At 43.7% G+C, this 15,638-nt stretch overlaps 2 protein-coding genes across 11 annotated transcripts in view; one reads left to right on the top strand and one right to left on the bottom strand.

Moving 5' to 3' along the window:
- The window catches only part of clcn2a (chloride channel, voltage-sensitive 2a), a 60,753-nt gene extending 57,792 nt beyond the window's left edge, over positions 1–2,961 (top strand). For all 10 annotated transcript variants that reach the window (XM_055867175.1, XM_055867176.1, XM_055867183.1 and 7 more), the window contains one exon: positions 500–2,961. In XM_055867175.1, the coding sequence (XP_055723150.1) occupies positions 500–1,048 (549 nt within the window). In that variant the 3' untranslated portion in view covers positions 1,049–2,961. The remainder of the gene's footprint in view (positions 1–499) is intronic.
- Positions 2,962–3,115: 154 nt separating this feature from the next.
- Positions 3,116–13,376, bottom strand: fam131aa (family with sequence similarity 131 member Aa). The gene is made up of 5 exons (XM_055867186.1): positions 13,127–13,376; positions 5,890–5,998; positions 5,391–5,576; positions 4,514–4,645; positions 3,116–4,093 (listed from the first exon to the last, which is right to left on the bottom strand). The coding sequence occupies exons 2-5, from the start codon at positions 5,975–5,977 to the stop codon at positions 3,594–3,596; spliced, it is 906 nt and encodes a 301-aa protein (XP_055723161.1). The 5' UTR covers positions 5,978–5,998; positions 13,127–13,376; the 3' UTR covers positions 3,116–3,593.
- Positions 13,377–15,638: the final 2,262 nt, after the last annotated feature.

Below are 15,638 nucleotides of genomic sequence, written 5' to 3' on the forward strand. Positions count from 1 at the left end.
CATGTAGTTAGTGTGTAGTTATTTGTATTTTCAACACGGATGTCATCATATTATGTTTTGATTTGAGTGCACTTCACCTAAAAATCACTGCAAACACATGATATGACATCACAGGAACACGTCCTCTTTACCTTTTGGCTGTGGTTGTTTGAATAATGTTATCACCTCAGATCAGTCCTAAGGACAATGTTGTGCTTCATGAATCAGAAGCAATCAAGGCTAATCAATCTGCTCGTTACAAAAGTTGATGCAGATTAACAACCCAGTGCGCTTGGAGATGGAATCAAAAGCGTAATATGAATCACTACTCCGTGTAATCCAAAGTCACATCATAATGTTCAATTCTATATCTCTGTCTCTCTCTCTCTCCAATCTTCTTTCCATCCTCTGCCCCGTTTCTTTCCATCCTCTCCTCCGTCTCTTTTCATCCTTGCTCCCTATTTGATTCCTTTCCCTCTCCCTCCAATCTCTACCTCTCCTCTCTCTGTCTAACCTCTAGCTGCGTAAGGCCATAGAGGGTTCAGTGACGGTGACAGGGGTGAAAGTTCGCCCCCCTCTGGCCAGTTTCCGTGACAGCGGCAACACTACCAGCGTTTCCGAGGTGACAGAGCTGCACAAGCTTTGGAACCGCCACAGAGGCCTCTCGTTACCACGGGAACCCACCCCGCCCGACATGGAGGACCAATTGGACGTTATGGATGAGGAGACCCCTGTCCACTTCATACAGGACCAATCAGATATGGAGTTTGAAACCATCCCCACTGACAATATGGACCCGCCATCAGAATTGGTTCTTCAGGAAAGCCTCTCAATAACAGAGGACCAAACAGAGGAGTTTATCTTAGAGTGCAGCCCTTCCCACACTGACGAATCAGAGCTGGCCTGTGATTTTGACTCCTCCCACCTCCCTGAGACTGACCAATTGGAGCCGGCGAAGGATCATGGAACCCCACCCCATGGAACCACACCCCAGAACATAGAGCAAATGGACCAATCAGAACTGCAGTGTAAGCAAAGTCCCAACCGCACTGAGGACCAATCGGAATGACAGAAGGGGCGAGGAACAGTTAGGAGTTGCTTCGTGGTTCGTTGAGGTTTCTACAACCTTAGAGGTCACGTTCACCTGAATCTTTAAGCTGGTCGTCTGTGTCCACAATGTTGTGTACGTGTTGATGTAAATTAGCTTGTGTGAGTGATAGAGTAACTGAGTGAATGTGACAACATGGTTCTGTGTTTAACAAAGTATTTTGGGTGGGGGGGGGGGTTGGGGGGGGGTGCGTGTGCGCGTGTGTGTGTGTGAGACTTGGCGAAACCTTGCCCATGCACCCATCTGGTGCTGACACTTCTATTCTCAGTTTGATTATCAGAGCCAAACTACATTTTCCCCCCTAAATATAGCTACAAATAACACAGAGAGAGAGAGAGCCGATCAGAGGGATAAAGCAAAGGAGAGAGAGGAAAGAGAAGGGAGGGTCTCACTTTAGATTAAGTGGCCTATAAAATCTACGTATTTACATAGCTACATTCTAAAGGACATTCTGTAATTACAGTATAAGTGCATGTACAGTCATATCTGAAATGGGATATTAAGAGAAAGACAATAAGTTACAAACCAAAGGCAGCTAAGAAAAGGCCAACACATTGACATTGCTCAGTCATAAAATGGCATCCCACAGGGTTAAGAGCATTTGTGAAGCACATTGTAATTAACATGCATTTAACTCAAAGTACATGTAGCCTTGTCTGGCATTAAGGTAGGAGGGCGGACGGACGTTAGAGAGTTTCTTGTCTTGTAACAGGGTGTTTTGGTCACAGTGTCATTTTGTATCTTACATTTCTTGAGATAGGATGTTATGTGAATATCGTATCCTATCTACTGTACCGTGTTCCGCATGTTTCTGGAATGATGTGAGTGTTAATGACACATTACATTGCACAGGAAAAGTTGGTTATGTGGAGAGAGACGACATCAGTTGTTGTGAGCACACATATGCACATAGGCCAATAGTACACGCACAAGGGCTCGATTCAATCCGTGGCGCTGAAGATCCGCGTTGTAGTGCGATTGACATTTTAAAGGCAATGTTCCCGCATTAGCGGAGAATGCATTCCCTGTAAATGCTGCATATGTCATCTCAATCGGAAATGACATTTATATTTCAATTGTGCTGTACTCTGGATCTTCTGTAATACAGATTGAATCGAGCACCAAGTAAATGAACACCATACACATTCATAAATCTAAACATGGAAAATAATATCCTAGAAAATACACACCACACACACACACACCTACATTGAAAATTATTAATACAGCCTGCCTGGCCTTAAAACCAGTTTAGAAATACGTACTACCAGCTTAGAAGCACAGTTATAACTCTCCAAGTGCACTGATGAGCAATAGAAGCCTCTATAGAGAACTGAAACAACTGTTGTAGGGAAAGTGTGTGACTGTTCTCCACGGTCTCATTATAAAATGAGTTCAACAAACAGATGTTATGTAATTTGTCTCTTCAATAATTTCTCTTAGCTCCATTGACAGATTTGAGCCATTATATATTTCAATTCTATGTAAAACCATACCATAACAAATACAATTCAACGGTTAATTTTCTTCTGTAAAAAAGTCAGTTGTGCAACCATTTATTGTTGTCTTACTTTTGTATGCACATAGAATGTGAAGTAGTGCTCGCCATACAAGATATAATGTAAAATGAGTCTAATGTAGAGAGTGTATAAGGTAATTAACAGCGCATCTAGTTAAGCAATAAGTCTGTAGTTTCTCCCTTTATATGGCCCCGGCCTGTATATGGTTTGTACATATGAAAATACATTATGACGGAAATCTACACATTGTACATAGGAGAATATGCATTTGAGATCAACAGCCATTGTTATTTTTCAGAAAGCATACTAATTGTTTTTTGTACATTAAATTTCAACAAAACTTTGAGATGTAAATCTGTTTTTCCAAAACTCGTTTATTCTGTGTGTGTGTGTGTGTGTGTGGGGGGGGGGGGGGGGGGGGGGGGGGGGGGGGGGGGGGGGGGGGGGTTATTTTCCTTCTTGTCTCATATCAGAGATGGGTAAAATGATCAAATGGTGAAAATATATATATTTTTAATCACATTTTATTCATCCAGGACAAACCCCATTACTTGACTTCACATCATGGTCCTGGGAAAACACAACAATAACAATCCATAGACAACCAGTGAAATAACAACATAAAACCTCTCCGTTTGAACAACACAGTATTGGGGAATCGATTTTCAACTCTCAAATACAGCGTAACATCAGCAAAGAAATGGCAAGGAAGTGAAATAGAAGAGAAAGAGAAAAAACAGGGTGCAGGGTAGAGGAAGCAGGGAGAGACAAGCCGAGAAAAGGAAGGAAGAATTGGAGGAAAGAAAGAGAAACAGGAGGAAGGAAGGAAAGAAGGATGGAAGATGAGTAAAGGCTAGCCATCACTAAGTTACATATCTAAGAGTCGACAGACTATCCAAGGGGAACACCTACAAGATGAAAAAACACAACATCCAATGCTCCCTCTTTTCTCCTACTCCTCCTCCTCCAACCTCCTTCTCCACCTCCTACTCTTCCTCGTCGAATGACGCCACTCCCGACGAGCCTCTGTCGGAGAAGAAGCTTCTCTGGCTCTGGCAGGAGTGCCACACTCTACCTTCCTGAAACACACTCCCTTCTTCGTCTTCCTCTTCTGCTTCCTCCTCTCCAAGAGACTCAGAGTGAGAGGTTGAATAGCAGGAGTCAAACCTACTGCTTCTGACCCTCGGCATCCAGTCAGGCTTGTGGACGATACAGACACCCCCACCGGTCTCTAGCTGTGGCACAGGCTGATCCTCACCATCCACTAGTTCCCCCTCTCTGTGGAATGGGCTAGCCCGGTCACTCTCTAGAATAGGCCGGTCGTTTTGCTGTGGAGCTGGGTCATTCTGAGATGTGGGCTTATCACAGTGCAGGCTGTTGCTGCTAGAGCCAACGGGAATGGTTGAGCTGATAGAGGGTGGAACTTTAACGCTGCCAATCTCAGCCTGGAATGACACTCGGGGCTCGTGATTGGACATTGCGGTGTCTGAGGGAGGAGCAAAGAGTCAGAACACCTGGAGATGGATGAGAAGAGAGAGATGGAGGGATGAGAAGAGGACGAGTGACGGACAGGGAAGGAAAGAAAGAAGAGAGTGAGGGATATTGGGGCATAGCACCGAGTCTGGGGCTCTATTCAATCTGTAAAACTGATGCGTTACAAATTCTGCAATAGAAATTTAAAGGTAATTTCCGATTAAGCCGGCATATACAGTGTTTACCGTGAACGCAGTCTCCACTAAAGTAGAAACATTGCCTTTAAATTTCAATCACGCTGTAACGCTGAATTTCCACGATGCGGATTGAATAGAGCCCTAGCTGGAAATGAGGATCGAAACACACGATGAGATGCATGACATAGATATTGGGTGTACTTCTGTGCAAAGTGGGTTCTGTGCAAAGTGTTTACCTGAGCGGGTAGAGAGTGTGAGTGTGTTTCTGTTGTTCTGGAGGAACTCTTTGTCAGCTTCTTCCTCATCATCATCCACAGAAGCCCAGGCTTTCAGCTTTGCCTCAGCGATAGCAAACTGCTCTGCCACTCCTGGAAATGGACACACAAACAAATAGGACAAATAAAAACACACAGGCTAAAAACAGGACTATTTATTTTCACCCAAAAAACCTTACAGCACACATCAAGCACGGGAGAAAGTGGGACACAGACAGACAGACAGAGTTGTCTCAGAAATCATTAGAAAGTGAACAGGGGAGAGGCTGTATCACCATGGGGACACTAGGGGACAGTGAAGTGACAGTTGGAGGAGAGTCTCTAATTGGCTACCATCTGTTGGGCTCTCATAGGACAGGCCGTCATCGCTTAGCTGACGCAGGAGGGGCACAGATCTGAGCTGTGACATATGCAGGGGTTAGAGAGGAGCTGTGGGACAGGTGTAGGGATGATGGGGGGGTCAAGACCACACACAAGTACGTATGAACGTACGCACACAAACACATGGTGGTGGTCCACTTTACTTTTGATCCAATTGACCCACAAATCGTCAGCATGGACGTTAAATGCTAATGACTGAAATCCACAGAGTAAAGCACTGTACAGAGGACATATTCCTGATACGATCCTATCTGAGACATTGATTATTAAACACCATTGACTGCAGAATTAGTTGGATAATAGAAACAGAAGGTGTCCTCTTGAAAAATAAACTAAAAGAGATAAGCTGAGATAAGATACATTCAAATATATTAAAAGAGGACAACATTCAATTGCTATAAATTGGTGTGTGACAGCGGCTCTACTTTACTGGCTAAGTTGGTGGACGGACACGCACCTGCAGCAAAGCGCGCCTCCTGTTCTCCCTCAGTGAGGTGGCAGTAGGAGTTGAAGTGTGTTTGGAGGCGGTCCGTTGGGGAGTCTGTGGGTTTGGGCCAACCCTTCCACTCTATGAGGTGGGCAACCCTGCCACCCTGCAGGGACGTGGGCTTGGTCACATGGTCCTTCATCGCCTGGGATATGCCTGGAGAGAGAGAAGTAGGAGGCCTGGGTTAAAGAGAGTGTGTGACCTCTAAAAATGATGGGTCCTGGGTCCTTCAATCTGTAGTGCTGAAGATCAGCACTATAGCGCCATTGAAATGTAATGTTAATTTCCAATTGTGCCGACATGTACAGCCTTTACAGTGAATGTAGTCTCCTTGAATGCGGGAACATTGCCTTTAAATGTATATTGCGCTCCAGTGCAGGTCTTCAGCGCTATGGATTGAATCAAGCCCTAAGTTTGCGCAGGATTTGTATGTGTGAGATGAAAGTAAATCAGTGTGTGTGTCCCTTACCATTTAAAGAGGATCTGGCCAGAGCAGCAATCTCCTGGATGCTGACTGCCTTTCTTGTGTCTGAAGATTTTCTTGACTTGGGGATCATTTCAGCACCCTCAAATTTTACCTGGAAAAAAAGCAGTCATGCTCAGTATGTCACTTACACCACAGCACTTAAGTGTTTTCTATAGTAATGTTGTAGGCTAGGGATGGACAATGTTGATGGGGATGGGGGGGCCACAAAACATCTGAACTCATCATGGTGGGAGGCAGGGGCTCGTGATCCTGCGTACCCACCCACATCCATGCCCCCACCTTGTGAGTAAAACATTTTTGCGGCTTCTCTGTTTACAGTGAAGAGAAAAAAATTGCCGTTTTAGAGTTCATTTCCTGCAAATCTACACATTTTGCCATTTGTCTTTGGAAAACTGTGAAATTTTACAACTAATTTCATGCAATTGTACTTATTTTACCATGGGGCGGAGATATTTTCAGTTTTACAGCTTATTTCCTGCAAATCTACACATTTTGCCATTTGTCTTTGGAAGATTTTGAAATGTTATAACTAATTTCAAAAAATTCTACACATTTTGCCATGGGGCGGAGAGAAATGTTAGCAGTTTTTAATAGGATATCAGAGTGAGAGTGACTAACAAAATCAATCGGGACCAGGTTGGTAATTCGACCATGATTACTACAAGTTTAGATAGCTGGCAGCTAGACTAACTTACCAAATGTTGGCTGACATGGGCTAATTAAGTGAATGTCAGTGACTGACAAGAGAACAACTGCTGATACACAACCACATTTTGAAATTGCACTTTGTGCATTCTACTATTCTAACTTTAAACAGTAAGTTGTGATCTTGACTGAGTTCCTAAAAAATATGTATACATGCTGTATACATACTGATGTTAAGAAGGCGCCGAAGAGGATGGCTGAGGTTTTACATGCCGTAACCAATTGTGCTATTTGTTCGTTTTTTTGCATTGTTTGTAACTTATTTTTTTTTACATATTTTGTACATGCTGCTACCGTCTTTTATGACCGAAAATAACTTCTGGACATCAGAACTGGGATTACTTACCATGAACTGGACGAAGCTTTTTCCTTTAATGAGCCTGACGAGAAATATATACTGCTCTCCCGGGAACAGGCCCAGATCCATGTCATTTGCGTGAAGAAAGGACGGAGGAAAAGAGGACGCAGATTGGGCTGCCTTTTGAGAATCCGTAGACGAGCAAGTAAACTCCCACTGCCATCAATTCTACTTGCTAACATGCAATCAATGGAAAATAAAATTGATGACCTACGATTAAGAATATCCTACCAACGGGACTTTAAGAACTGTAATATCTTATGTTTCACCGAGTCATGGCTGAACGACAACACGGATAATATAGAGCTGGAGGGATTTTCAATGCACCGGCAGAACAGAGAAGCTACGTCTGGTAAGACGAGGGGTGGGGGTGTGTGTATTTTTGTCAATAACAGCTGGTACGCGATGTCTAATATTAAAAAAGTCTTGAGGTATTGCTCGCCTGAGGAAGAGTACCTTATGATAAGCTGTAGACCACACTATCTACAAAGAGAGTTCTCATCTATATTATTTGTAGCCGTCTATTTACCCTCACAGACCAATGCTGGCACTAAGACCGCTCTCAACCAACTCTATAAGGCCATAAGCAAATGCAGGCAAACTTAAATCAGTTATACCAAATTTTTACCAGCATGTCACATGTGCAACCAAAGGAAAAAACTCTAGACCACCTTTACTCCACACACAGAGATGCATACAAAGCTCTCCCCTGCCCTCCACTCGGCAAATCTGACCATAATTCTATCCTCCTGATTCCTGCTTGCAAGCGAAAACTAAAGCAGGAAGTACCAGTGACTCGCTCAATACGGAAATGGTTAGATGACGCGGATGCTACGCTACAGGACTGTTTTGCTAGCACAGACTGGAATATGTTCCGGGATTCATCCAGTGGCATTGAGGAATACACCACCTTATTCATTGGCTTCATCAATAAGTGCATCGACGACGTCGTCCCCACAGTGACCGTACGTATATTTCCCAACCAGAAGCCATAGATTACAGGAAACCTCCGCAACGAGCTAAAGGCTAGAGCTGCCGCTTTCAAGGAGCGGGACACTAATCCGGACGCATACAAGAAATATCGCTTTGCACTCAGACGAACCATCAAACAAGCAAAGCGTCAATACAAGATTAAGATTGAATCCTACTACTCTGACGCTCTATGGATTTGGCAGGGCTTCAAAACTGTTACGGACTACAAAGGGAAACCCAGACGCGAGCTGCCCAGTGATGCTAGCCTACCAGATGAGCTAAATGCTATTTATGTTCGCTTCGAGGCAAGCAACACTGAAGCATGCACGAGAGCACCAGCTGTTCTGGATGACTGTGATAACGCTCTCGGTAGCCGATGTGAGCAAGACCTTTCAACAGATAAACATTCACAAAGCGGGTCAGATGAATTACCAGGACGTGTACTCAAAGCATGTGCGGACCAACTGGCAAGTGTCTTCACTGACATTTTCAACCTCTCCCTGACTGTAATACCTACATGTTTCAAGCAGACCACCATAGTCCCTGTACCAAAGGAAACGAAGGTAACTTGCCTAAATGATTACCACCCTGTAGCACTCACATCTAATCATGAAGTGCTTTGAAAGGCTGGTCATGGTACACATCAACAGCATCCTCCTGGACACCCTAGACCCACTCCAATTCGCATACTGCCCCAACAGATCCACAGATGACGCAATCTCAATCACACGCCACACTGCCCTTTCAAACCTAGACAAAAGGAACACCTATGTAAGAATGCTGTTCAATAACTACAGCTCAGCGTTCAACACCATAGTGCCCACAAAGCTCATCACTAAGCCAAGAACCCTGGGACTAAACACCTCCCTCTGCAACTGGATACTGGACTTCCGGACGGGCCTCCCTCAGGTTGTGAGGGTAGGCAACAACACGTCTGTCACGCTGATCCTCAGCGTAGTCCCCTCCTGTACTCCCTGTTCTGACCTCACTCCCTGTACTTAGTCCCCTCCTGTACTCCCTGTTCACCCACGACTGCGTGGCCAAACACGACTCCAACACCATCATTAAGTTTGCTGACGACAAAACAGTGGTAGGCCTGATCACCGACAACGATGAGACAGCCTATAGGGAGGAGGTCAGAGAACTGGCAGTGTGGTGCCAGGACAACAACATCTCCCTCAATGTAAGCAAGACAAAGGAGCTGATTATGGACCACAGGAAAAGGCGGGCCAAACAGGCTCCCATTAACATCAACTGGTCTGTTGTGGAGCGGGTCGAGAGTTTCAAGTTCATTGGTGTCCACATCACCAATGATCTATCACGATCTATCAAACATACCAAGACAGTCGTGAAGAGGGCACAACAAAACATTTTCCCCCTCAAGAGACTGAAAAGATTTGGCATGGGTCCACAGATCCTCAAAAAGTTATACAGCTGCACCATCAAGAGCATCCTGACCGGTTTCCTGGAATGGCAACTGCTCGGCACTACAAAGGGTAGTGCGAATGGCCCAGTACATCACTGAGGCCAAGCCTCCTGCAATCCAGGACCTATATAATAGGCGGTGTCAGAGGAAAGCCCATAAAATTGTCAGAGACTCCAGTCACACAAGTCGTAGACTGTTCTCTCTGCTACCGCACAGCAAGTGGTACCAGAGCGCCAAGTCTAGGACCAAAAGGCTCCTTAACAGCTTCTAAGCCCCCAAGCCATAAGCCTGCTGAACAATTAATCAAATGGCCACGTGGACTATTACATTGACCCCCCATTTGTTTTGTACACTGCTGCTACTGCTGTTTATTATCTATGCATAGTCACTTCACCCCCACCTACATGTACAAATTACCTCTTACCTGTATCCCCGCACAATGACTCGGTACTCGGTACTGGTACCCCATATATAGCCTCTTTATTGTTATGTTATTGTGTTACTTTTTATTATTTTATGCTTTAGTTTATTTTGTAATTTTTTTAAAAACTCTGTACTGTTGGTTAAGGGCTTGTAAGTAAGCACTTCACGGTAAGGTCTGCACTTGCTGTATTCGGCGCATGTGACAAATAAAGCTTGATTTGATTTGTATTGATTTTGTCTTTGGAAAATTATCCATGGGCCTACAAAAGGTTTGACGCGGGCCGCCAGTTGCCCATCCCTGTTCCAGGCTAATGGACTCAAATGTTGCTCCGAGCCCAGTAAGATATCATGAAATCGATTATACAATTATGTCATGTCTTTATTGAAGCACCGGACAAAGGCGCATCACGTGCGTGAGAATGGCGAAAAGACCAGAGACAATCCTGTGTGCGTTTCAACACGTGGACAGCAACCGCTCCTCAGAGCGTATGATGTCGCAGGAGTTCCATGACTTTGCACTAACCATTTAAAACAGTTAACATATATTTACATATTGCCTCTATGATAGTGTATTTACAAGCAAGCAGTAGGCTATGCACGTTGTTGCATGTTGCAAGAAAGTAGGGTCCATCATAATTTGTGGTGAACTAACATGAAAAAACGTTGCCTTTTTCCATGAATGAACCATAGAATCGTTGGTACGAAGTCTGCAAAGGATGACCCACCCTACCTCCTCTCGTTGTCGCCCCCCTCTTTCTCCTCCACGAAAAGTCAACCACATCTTGGACATGAAGAGACGACGTATCACCGCCGAACAAGACAACGCATTAATCAACCCCACATCTTGTCTCTGCGAGTTTTAACGCTGCTAATGACTATACTGCCGCGACAGGTGCCAAAGAAACGGTAAGCCGGTGAAACCATTTGGCTCAAACGGTTAAACTTGAGGGAGTCCAAGAGACCGGACAAACATATGTCCCGAGGCAAGCTCAATAGGCTACTGCTGTGTAAGCAGCTCGAAACTCCCTATCTGCTCAACCTGCTGTGAAAGGCTACGATCCCCATTAAAATAGAGATGTGCATCTGGAGTCAGGGGGTCAGCGATTTTAGCCTCCTTTATTTATACTTCAATAACAAAGTTGTTATTTGGTGCACAGTCCAATACATAACAGAGGGCTCTGGTCTACACACGTTTATAATTCTTTGGCCCTCCAGCTCTAGGTGCAACAGGTTGAAAATGAGACAAGGTCACCGACAAAGATGACGAGCTTTATTGACCCTGAGGGACAAAGAAGACTTTAGGAATTGGCTGGAAATCAGTGTGCCCTAAAGTAGGCTACACGTGGTTGACATGACCACGCTAATACCAGACATTCCTAAGCAGATTTGCTCTTAAACAGCTAACAGGAAAGCTGCCACTTTTGAGACCATGGCACGCACAGATGCACTGTATAATGACATTCATGCTGACAATATGTGGGTCAAATACAAAGTGGACCAAGACCACCATGTTTCTGTTTCTGTTTTTGAATCTCTCTCTCTGCCTATGTGCGTGTGTGTTGTTTGGTTTTACTATCCTTGTGGGGACCAGAAGTCCTCACAAGAATGGTAAAACAAGGACAATTACGACAAGTGGGGACATTTCACAGGTCCTCACAAGGAAAATGGCTATTTTATGCTTACGGGTTAGATTTAGGGTTAGAATTAAGGTTATGGTTAGAGGTTAGGAGTTAAGAGTTAGGAGTTAGGTTAAGTGTTAGGGTTATGGATTTGGAGTTAAGGTTAGGAGTTAGGGAAAATAGGATTTTGATTGGGAATACATTTTTTTGGTCCCCACAAGGATAGTAAAACAAAAGTGTGTGTGTGTGTATGTGTGTACACGTTTTACTATACTTGTGAGTACCAGAAGTCTTCACAAGAATAGTAAACCAACTAAAATTGTGAGGACATTTTGCCGGTTATCACTTGTAAAAAGGCTATTTTAGTTAGTGTTGATTTAGGGTTACAATTAGGGTTAGGGTTAAGGTTTTGAGTTATGTTTAGGGTTAGGGGTTAAGGTTAGTGTCAGGGGTTAAGGAAAATAGGATTTTGAAAAGTAATAAATTATTGATCCTCAAAAAGTCCTTACAAGTATAGTATCTGTCGTTCTGCGCCTGAACAAGGCAGTTAACCCACTGTTCCGAGGCCATCATTGAAAATAAGAATGTGTTCATAACTGACTTGCCTAGTTAAATAAAGGTCAAATAAAACATTTATAAATAGTAAGTGTGTATGTGTGTGGGCCTACATAGGGCATAAATATAGAACTTCAAGGCAAAATGATGAAATAGAGCATTCAAACAAATAGCCTAATAGAAAAACATGCATTACTGTCCTTGTTGATAGGCAACAGCACCACTCTATAAAGGGGATTACATGTATTCTTGGATAAACATGAGCCTAGCCATATGGTCGACTTGGCATAGAGTAAGCAGCAAGGAAAGATGGTGATATGGACCTCCCACGTGCCTATTCAGCACCCACGCGTCTTTTCAGCACAGGGACAGCTCAACGTAGGCTAATTCCATCCTTGCTATTGTTTCCTTGGGTTCGATCGTGCTAAAGACTGTATTGCTTTATTTAATCATGCAGGTAAATCATTGAGAACAGATTCTCTTTTACAATAACGACCTATTGTAGGGTAGGCCTAGAACCCAAATTTCTATAGCTCAGTAGGTAATATGTCATGTATTCTGTTGTGTTTGGAAATCATACTAGCAAACACAGTCGTTATAGTGCTATTACAATAATCCCATAGTATGGAATAGGGGATAGATAGGCTATATAGGACCTATGTACTACTTTTCTCTTAGACACCTCGTGGTGTGTTTAATCTACCGTAGGCCTACCATAGAAAGGGATAAATAAGCATGCTGTCTCTGAGTAGAATTGATTTACCGTGAGGCCCCTGCCAGATACCTGCCTATTCACCGGTGACGTGACATGGCCGTTAACAAAGAACGAGACCGACAGCGGACATCATACTGTGATTGATGGCACGGTAATTGCCAGGAGAAATAAATAACGCCGGTGCCTGTGTTGGTGTACACGGTGTGGCTCGAGCAGAGGATGCGGAATGTCTCCAAGCAACGGGAAACAACATCTGCATATCAATGACCCTGACTCGGGAGAGGGCTTAGCAACGGGCTCCGGTTAACGTTACAGAGACTGCAGCATTGTCATAAAGAGCCAATTAAAAGGGATAGCAAGGATGTCGATCAGTAAACAAAATACAGGACTTTATTTAAGGAATAAAGGCATGCAAATAAATGTCGGTCACACACATTAGCACCTACCTGTAAACCGAATAGAGGTTGCCGCACCGTCGAGCGTCGCACATGATCACAATGAGCTTGTCTCAAATCCTATTAACAGATGCTACCGTGGTGTTATTCCCCACGGTTTTTAAATGACTTCTCTTGTAGCCTAGCACAAAACGCCCGGCTTTCACACTTCAAGCCTCAGGTTGTCGCTCCGCGATATGGGCTGCTACAGCCTACCTATATGCGCTCTGTCCAAATGGTTGGCACGCGTCATCGGCGAAAGGCGGTGTCATAACCAAATCTGTCCCCCTCCATCCAATTCTCTTCCCTCCTTTGAAAACATGTTGCGAAATATTTTTGGGAAACTATTACTGGTCTGTTGTCTGTTAATGTAGACTACGTAGTTGACAGCATCTAATTGGAGACTAAAATTAGCACTAATTACGGCCTATCGCTTTTATAACCAACAAACCTGTACATCTGATGGTTAATCAATGAAAGAAATCCCTTCACCGGGACCCTGATGATCACAGAGGGGTACCAAATCAGGTACCGAGTCAATGTGCAGGGGTACGAGGAAGTTGAGGTAATTGAGGTAATATGGACATGTAGGTAGGGGTAATGGTGACTAGGAAATCAGGATAGATAATAAACAGAGTAACAGCAGCGTATCTGAAGAGTGTGAACGTGTGTCTATATGTGAGTGTGAGTGTGTGTGTAGAGTCAATATGCTTGTGTGGGTGTGTTTTGTGTATTTTTAGATTTTTAGATTTTTAGATTTATTAGGATCCCCATTAGCCAATGCCAATGGCGACAGCTAGTCTTACTGTGGTCCAACACGTAACGAAAAAGACATTACAACTGATATACATTTAAAAACATTAACATGTAGTGTGTGTGTGCATCTATCAGTTACACATACATGGCAGTACATACAGTTGAAGTTGGAAGTTTACATACACCTTAGCCAAATACATTTAAACTCGGTTTTTCACAATTCCTGAAATGTAATCATAGTAAAAATTCTCTGTCAGGTCAGTTAGGATCACCACTTTATTTAAAGAATGTGAAATGTCAGAATAATAGTAGAGAGAATTATTTATTTCAGCTTTTATTTCTTTCATCACATTCCCAGTGTGTCAGAAGTTGACATACACTCAATTATGTGGTCCCGTGCGGCTCAGTTGGTAGAGCATGGCGCTTGCAACGCCAGGGTTGAGGGTTCAATTCCCATGGGGGACCAGAGTTCAATTCCCATGGGGGGACCAGGATGAATATGTATGAACTTTCCAATTTGTAAGTCACTCTGGATAAGAGCGTCTGCTAAATTACTTAAATGTAATTAGTATTTGGTAGCTACCACGGCCCTTGCAGAGCAAGGGGAAACCCTACTTAATGTCTCAGAGCAAGTGACGTAACTGATTGAAATGCTACTAGCGCGCACCCGCTAACTAGCTAGTCATTTCACATCCGTTACACTCGTACACGCTTTTTCAGTTCTGGGCTTTGTGATTGCCACTCCAGTACCTTGACTTTTTTGTCCTTCAGCCATTTTGCCACAACTTTGGAAGTATGCTTGGGGTCATTGTCCATTTGGAAGACCCATTTGCGACCAAGCTTTAACTTCCTGACTGATGTCTTGAGATGTTGCTTCAATATATCCACATAATTTTCCAACCTCATGATGCCATCTATTTTGTGAAGTGCACCAGTCCCACAATATGATGCCGCCACCCCCGTGCGTCACGTTTGGGATGGTGTTCTTCGGCTTGCAAGCCTCCCCCTTTTTCCTCCAAACATAACAGTGGTCATTATGGCCAAACAGTTCTATTTTTGTTTCATCAGACCAGAGGACATTTCTCCAAAAAGTACGATCTTCGTCCCCATGTGCAGTTGCAAACCGTAGTCTGGCTTTTTTGGAGCAGTGGCTTCTTCCTTGCTGAGCGGCCTTTCAGGTTATGTGGATATAGGACTCGTTTTACTGTGGATATAGATACTTTTGAACCTGTTTCCTCCAGCATCTTCACAAGGTCCTTTGCTGTTGTTCTGGGATTGATTTGCACTTTTCGCACCAAAGTACGTTCATCTCTAGGAGACAGAACGCATCTCCTTCCTGAGCGGTATGACGGCTGCATGGTCCCATGATGTTTATACTTGTGTACTATTGTTTGTACAGATGAACGTGGTACCTTCAGCCGTTTGGAAATTGCTCCCAAGGATGAACCAGACTTGTGGAGGTCTACAATTTTTTTCTGAGGTCTTGGCTGATTTCTTTTGATTTTCCCATGATGTCAAGCAAAGAGGCACTGAGTTTGAAGGTAGGCCTTGAAATACATCCACAGGTACACCTCCAATTGACTCAAATGATGTCAATTAGCCTATCAGAAGCTTCTAAAGCCATGACATAATTTTCTGGAATTTTCAAGCTGTTTAAAGGCATAGTCGACTTAGTGTATGTAAACTTCTGACCCACTGGAATTGTGATACAGTGAATTATAAGTGAAATAATCTGTCTGTAAACAATTGTTGGAAAAATGACTTGTGT

This window comes from Salvelinus fontinalis, chromosome 17, assembly GCF_029448725.1.
Source record: "Salvelinus fontinalis isolate EN_2023a chromosome 17, ASM2944872v1, whole genome shotgun sequence".
Taxonomy (NCBI): domain Eukaryota; kingdom Metazoa; phylum Chordata; class Actinopteri; order Salmoniformes; family Salmonidae; genus Salvelinus; species Salvelinus fontinalis.

Coding starts and splice junctions, on each gene's coding strand:
- fam131aa (XM_055867186.1), bottom strand. CDS start 5,977: ATGATCCCCAAGTCAAGAAAATCTTCAGACACAAGAAAGGCAGTCAGC. Junction 4,646..5,390: donor GGAGGCGCGCTTTGCTGCAG/GTGCGTGTCCGT, acceptor GTCCATTTCCAG/GAGTGGCAGAGCAGTTTGCT. Junction 4,094..4,513: donor CACACTCTCTACCCGCTCAG/GTAAACACTTTG, acceptor CTCCTCCCTCAG/ACACCGCAATGTCCAATCAC.